At 37.1% G+C, this 17195-nt stretch overlaps 1 protein-coding gene across 1 annotated transcript in view; it reads left to right on the top strand.

Moving 5' to 3' along the window:
* Positions 1–17195, top strand: part of cip2a (cellular inhibitor of PP2A) — a 50292-nt gene that overhangs the window by 7680 nt on the left and 25417 nt on the right. Inside the window, exons 4-13 of the mRNA XM_048541269.2 lie at positions 538–647; positions 1150–1244; positions 3915–4011; positions 5683–5805; positions 8007–8152; positions 9551–9626; positions 12400–12627; positions 13514–13673; positions 15147–15288; positions 16440–16539. Coding sequence (XP_048397226.1) covers positions 538–647; positions 1150–1244; positions 3915–4011; positions 5683–5805; positions 8007–8152; positions 9551–9626; positions 12400–12627; positions 13514–13673; positions 15147–15288; positions 16440–16539 — 1277 coding nt within the window. The remainder of the gene's footprint in view (positions 1–537; positions 648–1149; positions 1245–3914; positions 4012–5682; positions 5806–8006; positions 8153–9550; positions 9627–12399; positions 12628–13513; positions 13674–15146; positions 15289–16439; positions 16540–17195) is intronic.

Genomic DNA, 17195 nt, shown 5'->3' with positions numbered 1-17195 from the left:
TTTGTCCTCACTTTCAACTTCATTAGTCACATTATGCACCATCAACACATCTTAGCCTTTGCACTCTTTCTGTGGCACCCTGGATAACTGCTTTATCACCCCTGATACCACCCGATCACTGCGCGTGCCGCCACCCCCCCCCCCCCCCACCCCACCCACTATCACCACTGTACCTTCCTATACAATCACGGGACAGTTTTGTTTTTCATCTCACCTTTTTCACCCTCACTGTCCAAGATCCTAAACATTCCTTCCGGTTGAAACAGTGATTTACTTGTATTTCTTTCAATCTAATTGCTATATGGAAGTATCTGACCTCATCTTGGCATCAGTCTATGATGAAATTTTAACTCACGAGCATCCTTGTGAGGGTAATGCCTCCTTGGACTATAAAGTGTTTGGAAGTTTAATACTGTACTGTCATTGTATTGCTCTTTGAAATTTCGCAATGGACATTTCAAACGGAAATATTTCATTTTGATACACCTGTCATCAGTACTAATTTTTCACTGTCTCCCTTTTATATTTTTATTCCAGCATCAGACAGTGAAAGCAGAGAGGTTTTGCACGCATACAATCTTATCAGTGCACTTGCAGCCGTAGTTCAACATTACAGTACGACTCCAAATGAGCAGGTTGTACTGCAGGTATGAATCAACTATAACAGCCCTCTGTTTTTCTAGTTGCAGGGGTTGAGAGGGAAGGATTCATTTTGCTTGATGTTTAATTATTAGAATTTTGGAATATTTTTATTTTTCTACTTCAGACCCAAACCATCCTGTTAACTGCCCTTTTTGATATTTGTGCATTTAGCAAGACCGCAGACTCCTCATAGTAGCTTTTAACGCTTAATCTGTCAAGCAGTGTAAAGCAGAGTAGTGAGTTTGGAATTTATTTAATCCCAACCTGTTGATATTTGTAACTTTGCTTGTAAATAAGTTATTTTATTTGGTATCAAAAATCTGTCTGAAAACAAGTGTCACATAAATATAGTTGTGCCTCTGCTAGTAAAATTCAACAGCAGTTTATTTATTGCTCTTGAAAATAATTCATAAAAATTTGAGCACCAGAAATTTTTATTTAATTTTTTAATATCTGTATTGATTGCAAATTTGAGTTTTAATAAATAATTTAACTTTTTTTAAACAGAGCCTACAGCTTCTACAGAAAATGACTTACAATACCAGAGTTTTTCATTGTAGTGCAAATATTGATATACTGATTGCGTTTCTGATGAAACAAATGTAAGTTTTTAACTATTGTACTGGTAGTAATAACTTGAATAGTGCAACTCATGTAACATGCACCTTTAATATTGCCATGGTATTGAAGTTTTTACTTGTCGTCATCATCATGCCTTAATTGTAGGTGACAATTTCCAGTTGCTTCCAGGTTACTTGTCCCTTCAAAACTACCTGACTTTTCAGTATTCTTGTCTTCAACAATCTATCCACCTTTCCCTGTCCTTAGTCCAATAAGCTCTCCTTATCACAATTTGTTTCCACCTTATTACAGTAAGTAATTGTTATGTTATGTTAAATCTCCACTAGACTGCTTACTTCTAGCTGAGCACGTTGCTCCGACATCTTAAATATGTTTCAATGATGCAAATACGTGGAAAGAACTTTCTCAACCTCTGTTTAAATTCCTCCAATCCAATTTCCAATCTACCTGCGGTGTAAAGACTAATCTGGTCTCTATGTTGCATTTATTACATTTGATATTCCTCAACATTTCATGTTTTCAACTACCTTTTCTGTACAGTCTGTTTTCCTATTGTACCATGAAAATATATGCTTGTGTACTAACAATTTCACATCCCGCGATCACTGTCACCTCCCATTCTGTTGAGGTTCAAATTCTTGATTCTCTTCTGTACATTATTCACGGGAATTGTACACACAAAATCTAATATATCTAATTTCATTGTTTTCAACAAGTAGTCGTATGCAACCAAATTATTATGCTATCAATTGTTTGAAGATTTTAAGTGGAGATATTTCTCAATAGTTTTTAAAAGTGTTAGCCTGTTTAAAAGTAGGCATACATTAGGCTTCTTAACAAGATAAGAACCCATTACATTGGAATTCATTTTAAAGTCAGGGATAGCGAATTGGCTACAAAGAGAAGATAGAGAATTGGGAAAAGGACATTTTCAGGATGGCAGCCTGCGACTAGTGCCAAAGGATCAGTGTTGGGGTGACAATTATTATAAATGACTTGAATGAGGAAAGTAAATGTTTGAGTTTGCAGGTGAAGCAAAAATAGATATGATGGGCAAGTGGTAAGGATGATGCAATGTCAGCTGAAGGATGCAGACAGGCTAAGTGAGTGGGCAAAAACTTTACAGATGGAATACCATGACAGAAAATGAATGGTTATGCACTTTGACAGGAAAATTAGAGTGGAATATTATGTAAATTGAGGAAGACAGCGATTTGGGAGTCCTTGTGCCTGAATCTCAAAAACGCTAGTATCCGTGTTCAGTAGGTAATAGGGAAGGCTAATGGAATATTGGTCTTTATTTCAAAGGGATAATATAAAAGTAGGGAGGTTTTGCTTAAACTGCACAAAACAGTAGTCAAACCAGAGCAGGGATACAGTTTTGGGCCCCATTTGTAAAGAAAAGTTTACTGATGGTGAAGATAAACAGAAAGCCTTTAAAAACTGGTAGACAACTACCAAAAAATAAGCAGTAAACAGGGAGAAGATGAAATATGAAGGTAAGCTGGATGAAGGAACTGTTGTCACTGTACCTAAGTTTGCAAATGACAAAATGATAGGTGGAGAAACAGATACGTTGGGGGAATCTCGTGGAAACTTGCATAATACTGAGAGGCCTGGATAGAATGAAAGTGGAGAATATGTTTCTACTACTAGGTGAAATTAGAACCTGAGGTCACAGCCTCAGACTGAAGGGGTGGCCTGTTAGAGTTGAGATGAGGATGAATTTCTTCAACCAGAAGGTGGTGAATCTGTGGAACACATTTCCACAGAAGGCTGTAGAAGCCAAATCATTGAATGAGATGTGTTCTTGATTAGTAAGGGCATCAAGGTTATGGGGAGAAGGCAAGAGAATGGGGCTGATAAACATACCAGCCATGATTGAGTCTGATCAGCCATTCAGTGGGCCAAATGGCATAATGCTGTTCTTATACTGCATGATCTTATGGACATTGGGGTCAGTCAACAGAAAGTTCATTAGGCTAGTACTACGTGTAGATGGATTCTATTAGAAGAGATTGAGCAGGTTGGACATGTGTGCACTAGAATTTAGGAGAATGATTGGCAATCTCATGAAACACAGAAGATTCATGGAGGACAGGATAGATGCAAAGAGATTTGTTTTCCTTTGTGGGAGAATCTAGGAATAGGTCATAATCTCTCAGAATAAGGGATTGCAGTTTTAAGAGAGAAGGAGGAATTTCTTCTCTGAGGGTAATGAATCTGAGGAATTCTTTACTGCAGAAGGCTATTGAGGCTGAGGTATTAAGAATGTTCAGGGCTGAGAGAGTCTAATTTTTAGCAAGGGAATTGAGTTGTGTGGGTAAAGGAGAGGGAAGCTGACTGTCAGATAAACCATGACTTATTGAATGGAGGAGCAGACTCGATGGGCTGAATGACTTGCTTCTGCCCCTCCATCTGAAGAACTAAAATTCAATTCTGTTTACCTAAGGTTATCAGAGTTCTGTTTAAAACTTGTACACTTAAGCAGACCAGATGCTACATAGCCAAGTGTGAATCAGCTCTATTTTGTTGGATATTTGGTAGGAGAATGACCCAATCCAAGCTTAATTGAAAGCTGGGTATTAAGTATGTTGTAGTTGATAGCAAGCTGTCATTTTAAGGCAAGTTATCTTAAATATGATAATTCCAGATGAGCTAATTTAATGTCAATTCCCCTTTTTATGTAGCCAAGCCCCAGAAGATCAGCTAACTATACCATGTCTTGGACTGATGGCAAACCTGTGTCGTCACAACCGGTCTGTTCAAGCCCATGTAAAATCTTTGGTGAGAACTTTATTTTTTTCCTTTTAATCTAATGTGTCAAATCAAGCAGCCTCGAGATGGGGATTTTGAACCTGTTAGAAAGTTTTCAGAGAAAGTGTTAAGTCCAAATTTAAGCACTTTCACAAAGATACAGAAAAACAAACCAATATGTTTGCATAACCCTTTAGATTAATGTAATGTTGCTAGTAATTGCATTGGATTTGATAACTTATTCATTCCTCCCCTATGTAAGCAGAGCCTGCTCAAAATGAGAGTAGATCAAATTGAATAAAATACTCCTTTTTGGTGATCACCAGTTTTTGGAAAGTTGCTCGAGAGAGTGCCTGGGTACTAAACTAAAATAATTGGAGTAAGTTCCAACTTCTGGTCTGCTCAGAGATAAAATTGTCCTGGTGAATTGAACAATTTAAATGAAAGAGTTGAGAGAACTTTTGAATAGCAAAATAACTTTCTTGTGAGAGGTGGATGTATCAGGCAAGGAATTAATTACCCATTTCTAGTCCTTGAACAGAGTGGCTTGCCTGACAGTGAAGATTCAACCAAGTTGCTATGGGTTTAGAGTCACCTGTAGCTCAGACTGGGTAAGAATTGCAAATGACCTTCACTGAACAACATGGGGTTTTATAATAGTTGTTAACTGTTAATTCCAGATTTAGTTGGATTTAAATTCCACCAGCTGATGTGGTGGCATTTGAACCAGATCGTTAGCCTAGGCCTTTAGAATACTAGTCCATTTACCTTACCATCGTTGCACAGCTCTCCTTGTATGGCAATTTTGTCTTGCTGGCTACACTTTGAAGCTTTGATCTATCTCATCAGGATGGATGGTGTTTTAGCTGCCTTTGATTGGACTTCGAATGAGAAACAGTATAACCAGTGGCCAACTTGTCTGACTGGAGGCAGCAGCAGGAGGGTAGTGCAGATCTATTAATTGAATTTAAATTCCATCCAGCTGCCATGGTGGGATTTAAATCGATGTCCTGAGAGGATTTAGAGTATTAACCTGTGCATCTGGATTACTTGTCCAGTGACATCACTTTATGCCTGCATCTTCCCCTTATTGAAGCATCAAATCAAAACCTGAGTACTATACATACTGTGTGATGCAATGCTCAGTTGTTTCATTAAATAACTGCCTGGGACTGTTAGAGGCAGGTTCAGTTGAAACGTTTGGAAGGGAACAAGATTCTTATCTGGAAACAAAAATGTGCAAGGTTACAGGGCACTGAATGAAATGCTAATTTTGTGAGTGGTGCAGACAACAATGGTCCGAATATCCTTTCTCATGCTGTAATAATTCTGTGATTCTTAATAGTTGTGAGGGGATGTTTGATTCCTAAGTCACAGGTTTCATTCACCTGGGTATTTGTCCATGTGTTTGATTTTTTTGTTTGAAACAAGATGGTAAGGGATTTGTGTTAGTTAGTCATGAACTAGATCTGTTCCTGAAACCATTTCTTAATAGCGCATTTTACAGGACCAATTTAGTGATAGATTTGAATCAACTACGATTAAATGTGAGGTTTGTTTCTGCACAGGTCAGTGTCAATTAATGTAATTTAAACGAGCAATATAAAATTTAAGCACTTGAATAATAAATTGTAAAGTATTTAGGGAGCAATTGGTTAAATATTCGTTTGAATGTTCTCCACTTTTGTGTTATTTCCGCAGAACCACTTAAAAGGATTTTATCGGTCTCTTATTAAATTCTTAGCTCATAGTAGTTTGACGGTGGTGGTTTTTGCACTTTCTGTATTGGCAAGCCTAACCCTCAATGAAGAAGTCGGAGAAAAGGTAAGGCCTGAAATATGATTCATTGAACTTGTTCTTTACCCTTGAATAAAAGTATATGTTGTGATACATTTCACTGTCAAGCATTTTATGAGACAATTATTGAGTAATATTACACTACTATCTATTTTCTTAAGCATGTTTTCATCTTTTAAAACCATAAGACATAGGACTAGGCCATCCAATAAGATCATAGCTGATCTGATAATACTCGACTTTCCTGCCATATCCTCATAACCATTGATTCCTTTAATGCTTAGAAATCACTCTATCTCAGCCTTGAAAATACTTGATGACTCAGCCTGGACAGCCTTCTGCAGTAAAGATTCTACAGATTAATTACTCTGAGAGAAAAGAAAATGTCCTCTGGGATTATGTCCTCTGATCCTAGCTTCTCCCACGAGGGGAAACAACTTCTGTATCTACCCCCTAAAATTCCTTGTATCAATAAGGTTTCCCTTTATTTTTCTCTCTCAACCTTTTGCTTGAAAAGTCAATAGATACAAATGTCAATTGCACTTCTCACCAGAGAGAATTCCCCTGTCTATCGAATCTATAGTGCTTAATTTAACATGTTTCAGTGACCACAGTCATACAGCACGGAAACAGACAATTTGGTCCAACTTGTTCGAGCTGACCAGATATTCCATTCTGACTTAATTGCATTTGCCAGCACATTCCTCTAAATTCTTACTATTTGTATGCTTAAGAACCTCATAGCCTCTTCTTTGAGTCTTCATACAACTGAGCTTAGACTTTTTCAGCTTCATGTGACCTCTTCAGGGTTAAAAGCAACCATTTTTGGCCAGGAATTTTCCAACTTAACAATTTCCATCAAGGTAACCATTTTAGTTTTAAACTGTCTAAGCTGCCTCCCTTCTTCAGGATAAATTGTCTTACACATTCAGTTTTAGCAAATCCACAACTAAAGGGCTTTCTTCATGCAATGGATATTTCTCCAAACCAAAAAAAAATGCTAATTCTGGATCCTTCTGTCTGAAAACTGATGCACAACTGTGTAATCTGTTCACTCGGAAAACTCACCCAATGAAAAGAATATCCTGTTATTTTCCAGGAAGACCCCCTCTTATACTGTATTTTAAATGAAATCATCATGGCTGCAGAAATAGAAATTATTAAATTTATTAAACCCATCATAGAAACATAAACACCCACCTGCCATACAGCTTACATTGCATAAGCTTGCAAGTATAGTGACAAAAATAACATGAGGAAGATGCAAGTGTTCGTTGTTTGGTGCTTTAAGGCAGCAAAATCTTCCATGATACTTCACAAGAAAGTAATTGAAAGAAAATTGTAAAGGAAAAAAACCTGAAATTTTAAGGCTTTTAGAATATATGGTTTAAAATAGAAGAAAGAGGCCAATAATCTTAAGGAAATAATTCCGAAGTCTAAGGCTTAGATGGCTGAAGGCAGGACTGCTCGTGTTGGAGTAGGTTGGAGTCAGCGTGCACTACAGTTGTAGGAGCAGAGCTCCAAGAGCATTGTACGGCTGGTGGATATTAGAGATATGGAAGAGGCAAGAGCATGGAGAGATTTGAAAGAAATCCGAATTTAAAAATCCTGCTGTTGGTGGGCTGAAAGTTATCACAGTACTACGACAAGAGGGTTAATGATTTAGGATATCAGCAACAGAGTTTTAGGTGAACTTTGTTTTACCGAGTGTAGAAAATAGGACATCAACCAGGAAAGCATTTGGCTGGAGGAATCAGAAACGTGGGTTATGGTTTCACCACCAATGGACTTGGCAACAGGCATGTATTGAGAAGGTGGACCATAGGCACAGCTGCAGGTTTTATGTATCATTGAAATTACAAGTAGTATGGTTTCAGCTTGAAAAAGTGGCCAAGAAGGAGACTAAAATTGGTGGGGGCCTGATGGAGCAGTAGTGAGTGAACAATTTTAATCAGAAATCAAGACCCAGTGGCACTTAAAGGTATTGTTGGATGTTTGTGTGTCATGAACGTGTAGTTAATGGGTGTGTAGGCAGTGCATAAAATACCACATAGAAATTCCATGTGTGCCTTCTGACTATCAGGAATAAAGTGTCCTAGAGTGCTTTTAGGGAACTGTTACATGTTAAGAAGCAGAGTAATCTATTTTAATTATTGTAGGTACGTTGGTTAATAGAATGAAGCATCAGCATATCCACTTATTCTGTTTATTTTTTTTTGAAAATGCAGCTGTTTCATGCCAAGAATATCCACCAAACATTTCAGCTTATATTTAATATTCTGGTGAATGGAGATGGAACGTTAACTAGAAAGTATACTGTAGATCTTTTGATGGATCTCCTCAAGAATCCCAAGATTGCAGATTTCCTCCAAAGGTAGTGTGTCTTTGCTGGCATTATATGAAAATTGCACCTGTAGACATCTAATCAGCAAGCACCCAATGCCACATAACAATAGTGTAGGTCCACACATTTTTTTGAATCGTTAGCTATGTATCTAATCTTTCAGCCATAAATTAGACACTTTTATTGTTAGTTATTTGATATACATTACTTTTTTAAAGACCTTCAGAACAATTGTGAAAAAAGGAAAGTCTGAAGAGTGTACTGTTGGACTTTTCAGTTTTTTTAGGCTTTCAGCAATTGTCAAATTAAATTCCTGTGATGTCTACCTTTTCCCTTGCAATCAACTTAAAATTGAATCTCACTCCAGAATTGAAGACATGTTCCAAGATAATATCCCATGCATAACCGATAGAGTAGTGCTTTGTGAGCTGTGATATTTTGTATATTGTGTATTAAGAGGCTCTGTCAGCTATTTTTAGGTGAATTTAAAAGATTCTTACTATGAAGCAAGCTTGCTTACTGTTGCCACCAATGTTCATCCTTCCAAAATAACTTCATTGGTCATTTCTCACTTTGTTTATATAAATTTGTTCCTAAAGTAATTAATTGACTGATGGCCTCAGAATGTGGAAAAGTTATATAAATAAAAGTTCGTTCGTTGTATTTAACTACAATTATGGAAATTTATCAGAAGACGAGATTTGTCTGATTTATAATAAAACAATTAAGCAACTTCAATAACTTTAGCACAATGATCTAATCTCTGAATCTCAGATTTTTGATTGAATTTTTTTATTCAGTAATGAGAGTTGGGCTTTACTGGCTAGGCCAGCATTCGTTGCCCAGAGGGCAGTTAAAACACAACCACATTGCTGTAGGTCTGGAGTCACATGTAGGCCAAACCATGTAAAGATGGCGGTTTCCTTCCCTAAAGGACTTTAGTGTACCAGATGGGTTTTTCTGACGGTTGACTGTGGATTTATGCTCATCATTAGACTCTTAATGCCAGATTTTTATTGAATGCAAATTCTACCACAGTGATAATACCATAAATAAAAACAGAAATTTTTGGAAAAGCTCAGCAACTCTGGCAGCATGTGGGAGATAAATCGAGTCGAGAAGTCGAGTGACCCTTCCTCAGCTAGGAAAATGCTGGTTTACATGCAGAACGTTTGGGGAGTGAGGTGGGGTTGGGGGGTGGGTTGTGGCTGGCTGGTGATTAAGGAGTAAATGATGGGTAGTGATAGAGCCGAAAGAGAGAGAAGAATAGTTCGACTGATAAAGGAATGAATTTTGTCCTGTTGGACTCCAGATAACTGCTGACAGTTTTCTTTGTGTAATTGTTTCACCAGCCACGAGCTTAACTGATGAAGGACAAAACCATTTTCTTTTTTACCATGTAAAAGTTCTTTTCTCTCACCTTTTTAGGTATGAGCATTTTAAATCATGCTTGTGTCAAGTACTAGGTCTTTTGCGTGGTAAGGATTCTGATTCAGCAGCCAAGGTATGAGCTGTTTAATTCTTGATGTGTCACAGACATAAGAATAAATGTTTTAATTTTTATATAGGAAAACATTTTTAAATTTGGGATTCATTATTCTTGTTCAGAGAATGCATCTAGTATATTTGCTTGGAATTATATATTTTAAATAATATATATGATTATGGGGACGCGATGGCTTAGCAGCATTACTGCTAAACTGTCAATCCAGTGATTTGGTAATGTCCTGAGGACACTGGTTCAAATCCTGTTATGGCAGATGGTGAAACTTGAAATCAACAAATATCTGGAATTAGGAGTCTAATGATGACTGAAAATATTGCCGATTGTTGGAAAAATCTACCTGGTTCACTAGTGGCCTTTAAGGAAGGAAACTGCCATCCTTCCCTGGTCTGGCCTACGTCTGACTCCAGACCCTCAACAATGTGGTTGAAATGTAACTGTCCTCTAGGCAATTAGGGATGGGTAATAAATACTGGTCTGGCCAGTGACGCCTAGATCATGTGAATGAATATGAAAATGTTATTTCAGTATCTACATAATTGCTTAAATCTTAAAAGTTTTTTATGTCCTGGCTCGAAGGAAATGTATACAATTATTTTCCTAATTCTGTGTTCTTGTTTTCACTATACAGTTAGTGTTTTTGCAGAGCTGAAGGTATTCCATCTCAGTTCAGTTTCTCTAACACAACCGCACTGCATGCATCTTGTTCAGAATGCAACAGGCTGAGTCCTTATTTGCAATTTTGTTGCCTTCATTTTTTCGAAGTTTTAATGGCTTTCTATGCTCCTCTAATTTGACTTGAAAGTCCTGATTTTTCTCTTTCAAATACCGAACCCTTCCCATTCTACTTTGGCAATCTTTTAATTCTTTGAAGCGAGGCTATACTGTATCTTTGGTTTCCTTTGCACTACCATTGGCTACTCATTTAACCACAGCACACCTGCCCTTTCCACTATATGAATCATCCTGCCTTTCTACCTGTTTCATGGCTTCCAGAAAATCTGTTCTAAGGCACTTGCTCTTCTATTGGACTTTTCCTTTTGCCTTCACCCCATTTTACACATCCCACATCCTTAGTGACCACTATCCCCTTAATGTATGCTTTGGGACATCTTGTTGTGTATGAAAAAAATGTTACAGCACGACTGTGATACTGCTTGTCACTGTACAATTATACTAATCATTATAGCTTAATCTTTTGCATTCATTTGCTTTAGATTTCACCCATTTGCCATTGTTTCCCTGCTTCCAAAAACCTGTTGAAAAATTCTTATCTCTTTTACTTGCTCTATTTTGCCTCCTTTTTTGTATGACCAATACAGTGTTTTCAAGTGTCTTTCTATTTTTTTAAGGAGTGCAAGGGATATAAGGCCATAAGATATGGGAACACAAGTAATTGTTAATGTAAATTTAAGATGTTTCTAACATGGTGTTTTCACAAATGCCCTCAATTCTGCAATGCAGAATGTCTGTTTAAATTTATTTCTGTGGATACCCTTCTTCTTTATTCTTGAATGGGTTGCTGACATTGTTGGCAAGACCAGCTCTTGTGGCCTATCCCTAATTGCAGTTGAAGTAATTGGTGTAGTGAGCTATTTCCAAGGGCAATTAAGAGTCAGCCACATTACAGTGGTTCTGGAGTCACAAGCAAATCAGCTGGCGTTAAGATAGTAGTAGATTTCTTTGCATACAGGATATTAATGAGGCAGTGAGTATTTACAATAATCTGTAGTAGTGTCATGGTCGTCATTACTGAGACTAACTTTCATTTTCTTATTTTAGTTAATTAATTGAACAGATGTGGTTGCAGGCTGTTCTGTAAACGGGGTGGTCTTCCATGGGGTTGGACTTGCTTTGTGGCCACATTTTAATTTTCTAAAGCAAATATCTTTTCAGAGGATACTTCCGTTTAGCTGGAGATTCCCTTGTGGCCCCCTCTGACAGTGCAGCTACTGTGAAGATCAGTAACAAAAGGAATCCATCCATGTGACTGTCAAAGAAGTGACCAATTGGGAGACTGACTCACTCCCAGAAAATCACCCTAGTGATTGTTACTGCCAAGTGCCCGGTTGGAATATAGAAATGGACCATTGGGAGTAGAATTTTTTGATGATATCTGGCAAATTTAATTTTGAAAATTTTATATGAATCAACATCTTCATTTGGGGGCAAGTTCCAGATTTCCACAACCCATTACTAAGATAATACTCTAGGATTTCACACCAAATTACCCAATTCTGATTATAACTTAATGCTTTATATCCTGTTCTCCAGATGGGATTGGACCAAAGGTGCAAGTTAAAAGAGAAATATTGGTCGCTCATCAGTGTTATTCTGATGTCTTTCTTTGATTCAAAGTAAATAACTTTACCTATAAAAACATGCCACATGCAGAGTTTATACACACAATAAACTTCATTTAAATTTTGTCTTTTTCTCTTTCTGTATTCAGAATTTTCACAATTAATTTTGTTTTTAATTAGATCCTATTTGATATTTCAATAAGATGCAGTCCCACAGTCTGTTATGTAGTGTGGACAACATGGGCCTTTTCTATGATAGGCAATTAATTTTAAAGCATGAAGCATGCCTGTAATACAATGCAGCCAGAGACCATTTGGTGTTCAGAGATATGCATCCAAGAGTGCACTGATGAAGTCAGAGAAATGGGGTCTATATTTAAATTGGTGCTATAATAATTCAATACCTTGTTGAACCTTTAAACCTTATCTTATAAAAATGTATAAGCTCTTGCCAATTTTCTCTCCCTCAGATTCTTGAATTGCTACTTGCCTTCTGTTCAGTGAGCAGCCTTAAGCGAATATTGTGTCATGCAATGTTTGAAACCTCTTCTGAGCAAAGAATTACAGTAGCAAGCCTCACATCACACGTTAAACCATCCGAACCAATTGTTACTCTTATCCATTGGTCAAGTCAACCACTAGAGAACGTGGAGAGATGTTCATCGCTGGCTCTAGTTCTACTGAAGGAGCTATTTGAGGTACAGGTTCTTTGCATATACCTAAATGTACAGTTAAAAGGTGAAGGAAGAGCTATTTAAAATATACTTGTAATGGGTAATGTCTAGTAAATTATACATTGTGTTGGATGGTAGATATTTCATTATTCCACGTAAGGATATATTACAATAAAAATGACTGAGAAGAGTGAACTGTTAGTTAAGGATGGTGTCTTTTTCGAAGAAAAGACTCTTATTTCTATGAAGGTGAAAGATTGATCAGAAGATTGAGAACATTTTCTCAAACAAGTAAAGAATGTTTAAAGATACTTGCTCCATTTGGCCTACTTCATTCCTTAGCACCAAATCTAGCAATGCCTCCCTCCTTCGTTGGTGCACCAACATACTGATCAAGGAAATTCTCCTGAATATTTTTCTGGAATTCTTTCTCCACTTTTCCTGTTAGTCAATCAGTATCCTAATAAATATTTGGGTAGTTAAAGTCCCCTAGTTTCACCACTCAGTGATTTCCCTGCAGATTTACTCTAGTAAACTAATTACTTCAATTTGATTCTATCTTTTATCACTATAATTCTTCTCATCATGTTGCTTTTACCCCACTCTTTGCTTTTTTTTAATTTTTTAACTTTTTGATCAAGTTACTTGACTGGAAAGGGAAACTTCAGCAGGTGCAATTAAATGTCATGATTTTGGTCTTGGTGTTAAAGAAGTTCATGACCTTTTTGCACATATTCTTGGGTGTGAAGTAGTGTTTGGATATGTTCAACTAGAGCGTTGAAAGTGGAGAAAGTGACCAGACTTTCTTTATATTTCAGAATGACTCTGGAATGATGAGCAGTTTATGAAAATTTATCCCAAACTTAGATTAATTCTGTGAATAAGCCTTATTGTCTGTAACACTATCCAGGAAATGATGGATTGCACGCTTTGGACTACAGTTGCACCATTTATGGAGCTGCTTTTCCCTGTTATCATGGAGCAATTACAGACTCCGAATCATGCTCCGGAGGACGCATTAACAAAAAAATATTATGATAGAATTGCAAAAATTCTTGACATTCTCGTAGATATCCTTTTTGATAAAATGCAGTTATCTGAAGTGTGAACACTTAAATATGAAGTGTCAGTCTTTAAAATTACAAACTCTCACTTTGTTTTATTCATTTCTGGTAATTGAAGTTTTCCCTTATCGATTAAATGTACATTATGAATGGTTTTCAGTCTGAGGAATTTCAACATTGAGATTTTCATCAATTCCTGATGAATGATAATATTCATTCTTTCACTTCCTCTTTACAAGTAAATAAACTTCTGTACTGTGATTGAGGGCTGAAAAGATGTGATCTTTGATTATTTATTTGAATGAGTTCATATGTGTATGTGTTAAAACACAATGTTGTTTAATTTGTTGCTTTCGAGTTGAAGGATATAGTCATGTGTTCTGGACCAGACCACCTCAAAATATACTACGAAGGTAGCCTAGACCCTAACTCTTTCTTATTTTAAAGGTAAATGTGAGCTGCTATGTTCCAGATGCAATTGATTAGTCAAACTGCTCAATGTTAAGCAAAACACAACTGATTCAAACACTTCAGTTAAAATACTACAAAAGAAGGAGCAACTTGGGATAACAACTCTACTGGAAAACTTAACAGAATAATAGATTATTTTACTACTAAATAGTAACTCTTCCAACAAAGTAATATCCCATAAACACATCCTTGGCAAAAGGCAAATTCAACAAACAGAGTTGTCTCACATGCAACTCTGGCAGCTCGGGCGGGAAAGCATCCAGAGAAAACTCAGTGTAGCAGCTGGGAGAGATTCACTGCCTTTCAACCCTGCTGAGACCCCAGCAACAACTGCTGAAAAAAACGAAAAGGCCTGGTTCTGAGAGAGCTTAACCCCACCCATTCAGGCTGCCTCAATTCCCAACGTTTGTAAAAATAAACTCTAAGGCCTCATAAACTGTTTACTCTAGTAGAATGGTTTTAGTAGACTGCTCTGCACCTCTACCTTAAAAACTCTCTTCCAAAAACACAGGACAAAAAAACCTCATAAAAGCACATCATTGTCACAAATTAAAGACTTAATTTATAGATTTTTAGGTTCCATCAATTGTGTTATAATTTGTAGTGCACACCTTGAGTATGTTCCCAGTTTTTATCTTTTGTATCAGTTGGCATGTTGTGCTGCTGTGTGTCTTACCTTTATAATTAAGCTTGATTATTCTCTTGAGTTATGCGTGTTGGAAACAGTTACTTCAGAACTTAGCTAAGTGCTCATAAAACATCTTTATAGAAAATAATCAAGTTTGTTAAGGTTGAATAACAGCTTAATTTATTGATTCTAAATCTTAGATATAAGTGGATGATTTATTAAGAATTGATTTTTTTGGGCCATTACAATTTTGTATTTTTGCCTGACTGGAGAACAAAATGACTTGAGAACCAGTCACAGACTTTACAACTGGAGCATATAAAACATGCAGTGAGAAAAGCGAAAACGAAACGCTGTCCTTTTCCTTAATTACATTTTACTGCTGTGTGGAGATGATACAGTGAAGTTGCAGGTTGCGAAGGTACTCACAGCCAGAAACTCTGTTGCAATTCTGGAATACCAATTCACGTACAATAGAATGGAAATTGGTTGCAGGAGCAATATTGCAGATGTGGAGCTATGGTAAGTTGTGGGAATGTCTTGCAAAGTTTATTCTATGCTAAAACGCAACCAATGTGTTAAAGTATGAAATACTATAACTGTTTTAATGTACAATGTAGAATGCTTTAATACAGAGATATTTGTAAATCATTTTAAATACAACCAGAAATAATTTCTCCTTACGAATGGTGGCTATGAGGACATTTTAATTCATTTATATTTTTACTCACTGGCACTAATTGAGCAATTTGTAGGAGTGGTTGAAGTGAGATTTCTTAATCGTCTAAAAGTTTGACATGGCACAAGGAAGGATTTTCCATTTTCTACATGCTATTCATGCATCAAAAATTGAAAAAGTATAAGTAGAATTAGTGCTATATTTGTAAATGGAAGGATTTGTTAGTTAACTGTATTGACTTGAAAGTTTTTGGTAAAGCCATTTAATTGAAGATTTTAAACAATCTTTTACAGCTCTATCTTTCCTATTGTCATCCTGTTTCACTTGCTGTGGCGTTTTATAAATCTGCGGAATCATCCTGAGCAGTGATGAATAGTGTTGAACTACCCAATTCTAAATATTAGCGTTCCTTGTCGAAAGCCCTCCAGAAAAATGTTTTCCAGTGCACAGGGGTAGTTAGCCAGAAGAGACAGATTTAAAGTGACTTTCATTTTGTGCTGGAACGAAGCAGCTTGGAAAGCTGGTAGAACCTGATTCTGTAGTTAGTTTCAAATTCAAAATTAGCTAATGCTTGATTTGAAAAGCCATTGTAGGACTATGGAGAAACCAGTGGTATGGGATTAATTGAATTGCTCTACCAAGGAACCAGCACAATAATGATGGCTGAATGGCCACCTCATGTCCTGTATTGTTTGCATTCTCAAAAATGGCATTTGTTGGATAACTGAAAGGTAATGTTGCAATTAATCTTGCTATCTGCTTTTTTTTAAAAAAAGATGTTTAAATAATAGGGATGTGAATTGCCAAAGAGTAAGTTTATTGTTATGAGGTAGAGGACAATACATATGAAACTTCACTGAATACTCCTTTGTTTATGTTTACTCGAAAGGTGTATTGAAGTTAACTATGGCCAAGTTACATAACTTCAGAATTAGCTTGAAACTGAAGTTTTTCTAAACGTGTTTGTTTCCTTCCTCCTACTGTACCTTGACAGTAAAATAGGTGCAGATGTTGTCTTGAAGACTCTTAGCCTTATGAACAAACTCAAGCAGTTGGTACCAAACATGGAAGCCAGTTTTTATAAGATTTTGCAGGTAAAACTGTGACTGAAATGTTAGATTTTTTTTATTTCTACTTTTGCGATCAATATCTTCACTCTATTTGGGGCGGCACGTTGGCTCAGTGGTTAGCACTGCAGCCTCTCAGCCCCAGGGACCCGGGTTCGATTCCAGCCTGGGGTAACTGTCTGTGCGGAGTTTGCACATTCTCCCCGTGTCTGCGTGGGTTTCCTCCGGGTGCTCCGGTTTCCTCCCACTGTCCAAAGATGTGCAGGTTAGGTGGATCGGCCGTGCTAAATTGCCCGTAGTGTTCAGGGGTATGTGGGTTATAGGGGGATGGGTCTGGGTGGGATGCTCCAACGGGCGGTGTGGACTTGTTGGGCCGAAGGGCCTGTTTCCACACTGTAGGGATTCTAGCCTAATCTAATTAAGGATTAGCCTGGTCTAATGCATACTGATGACCAGGAATGTGCCTCAAGGATCGGTGCTGGGTTTTTTTTTTGTCATTCATATAAATGATTTGAATGTGAATATAGGAGAAATGGTTAGTAAGTTGGAAAATGACACTGAAATTGGTATGTAGTGGACAGTGCAGAAGGTTATCTGAGTACAATGAGACCTTGATTAGATGGGCCAAGGTGTGGCAAATGGAGTTAATTTATATAAATGTGAGCTATTGCATTTTGGTAAGG

The sequence above is a fragment of the Stegostoma tigrinum genome, chromosome 12, assembly GCF_030684315.1.
Source record: "Stegostoma tigrinum isolate sSteTig4 chromosome 12, sSteTig4.hap1, whole genome shotgun sequence".
Taxonomy (NCBI): Eukaryota; Metazoa; Chordata; class Chondrichthyes; order Orectolobiformes; family Stegostomatidae; genus Stegostoma; species Stegostoma tigrinum.
The sequence above is the reverse complement of the archived record's forward strand: the minus strand, read 5'-3'. Positions and strand labels throughout refer to the sequence as shown.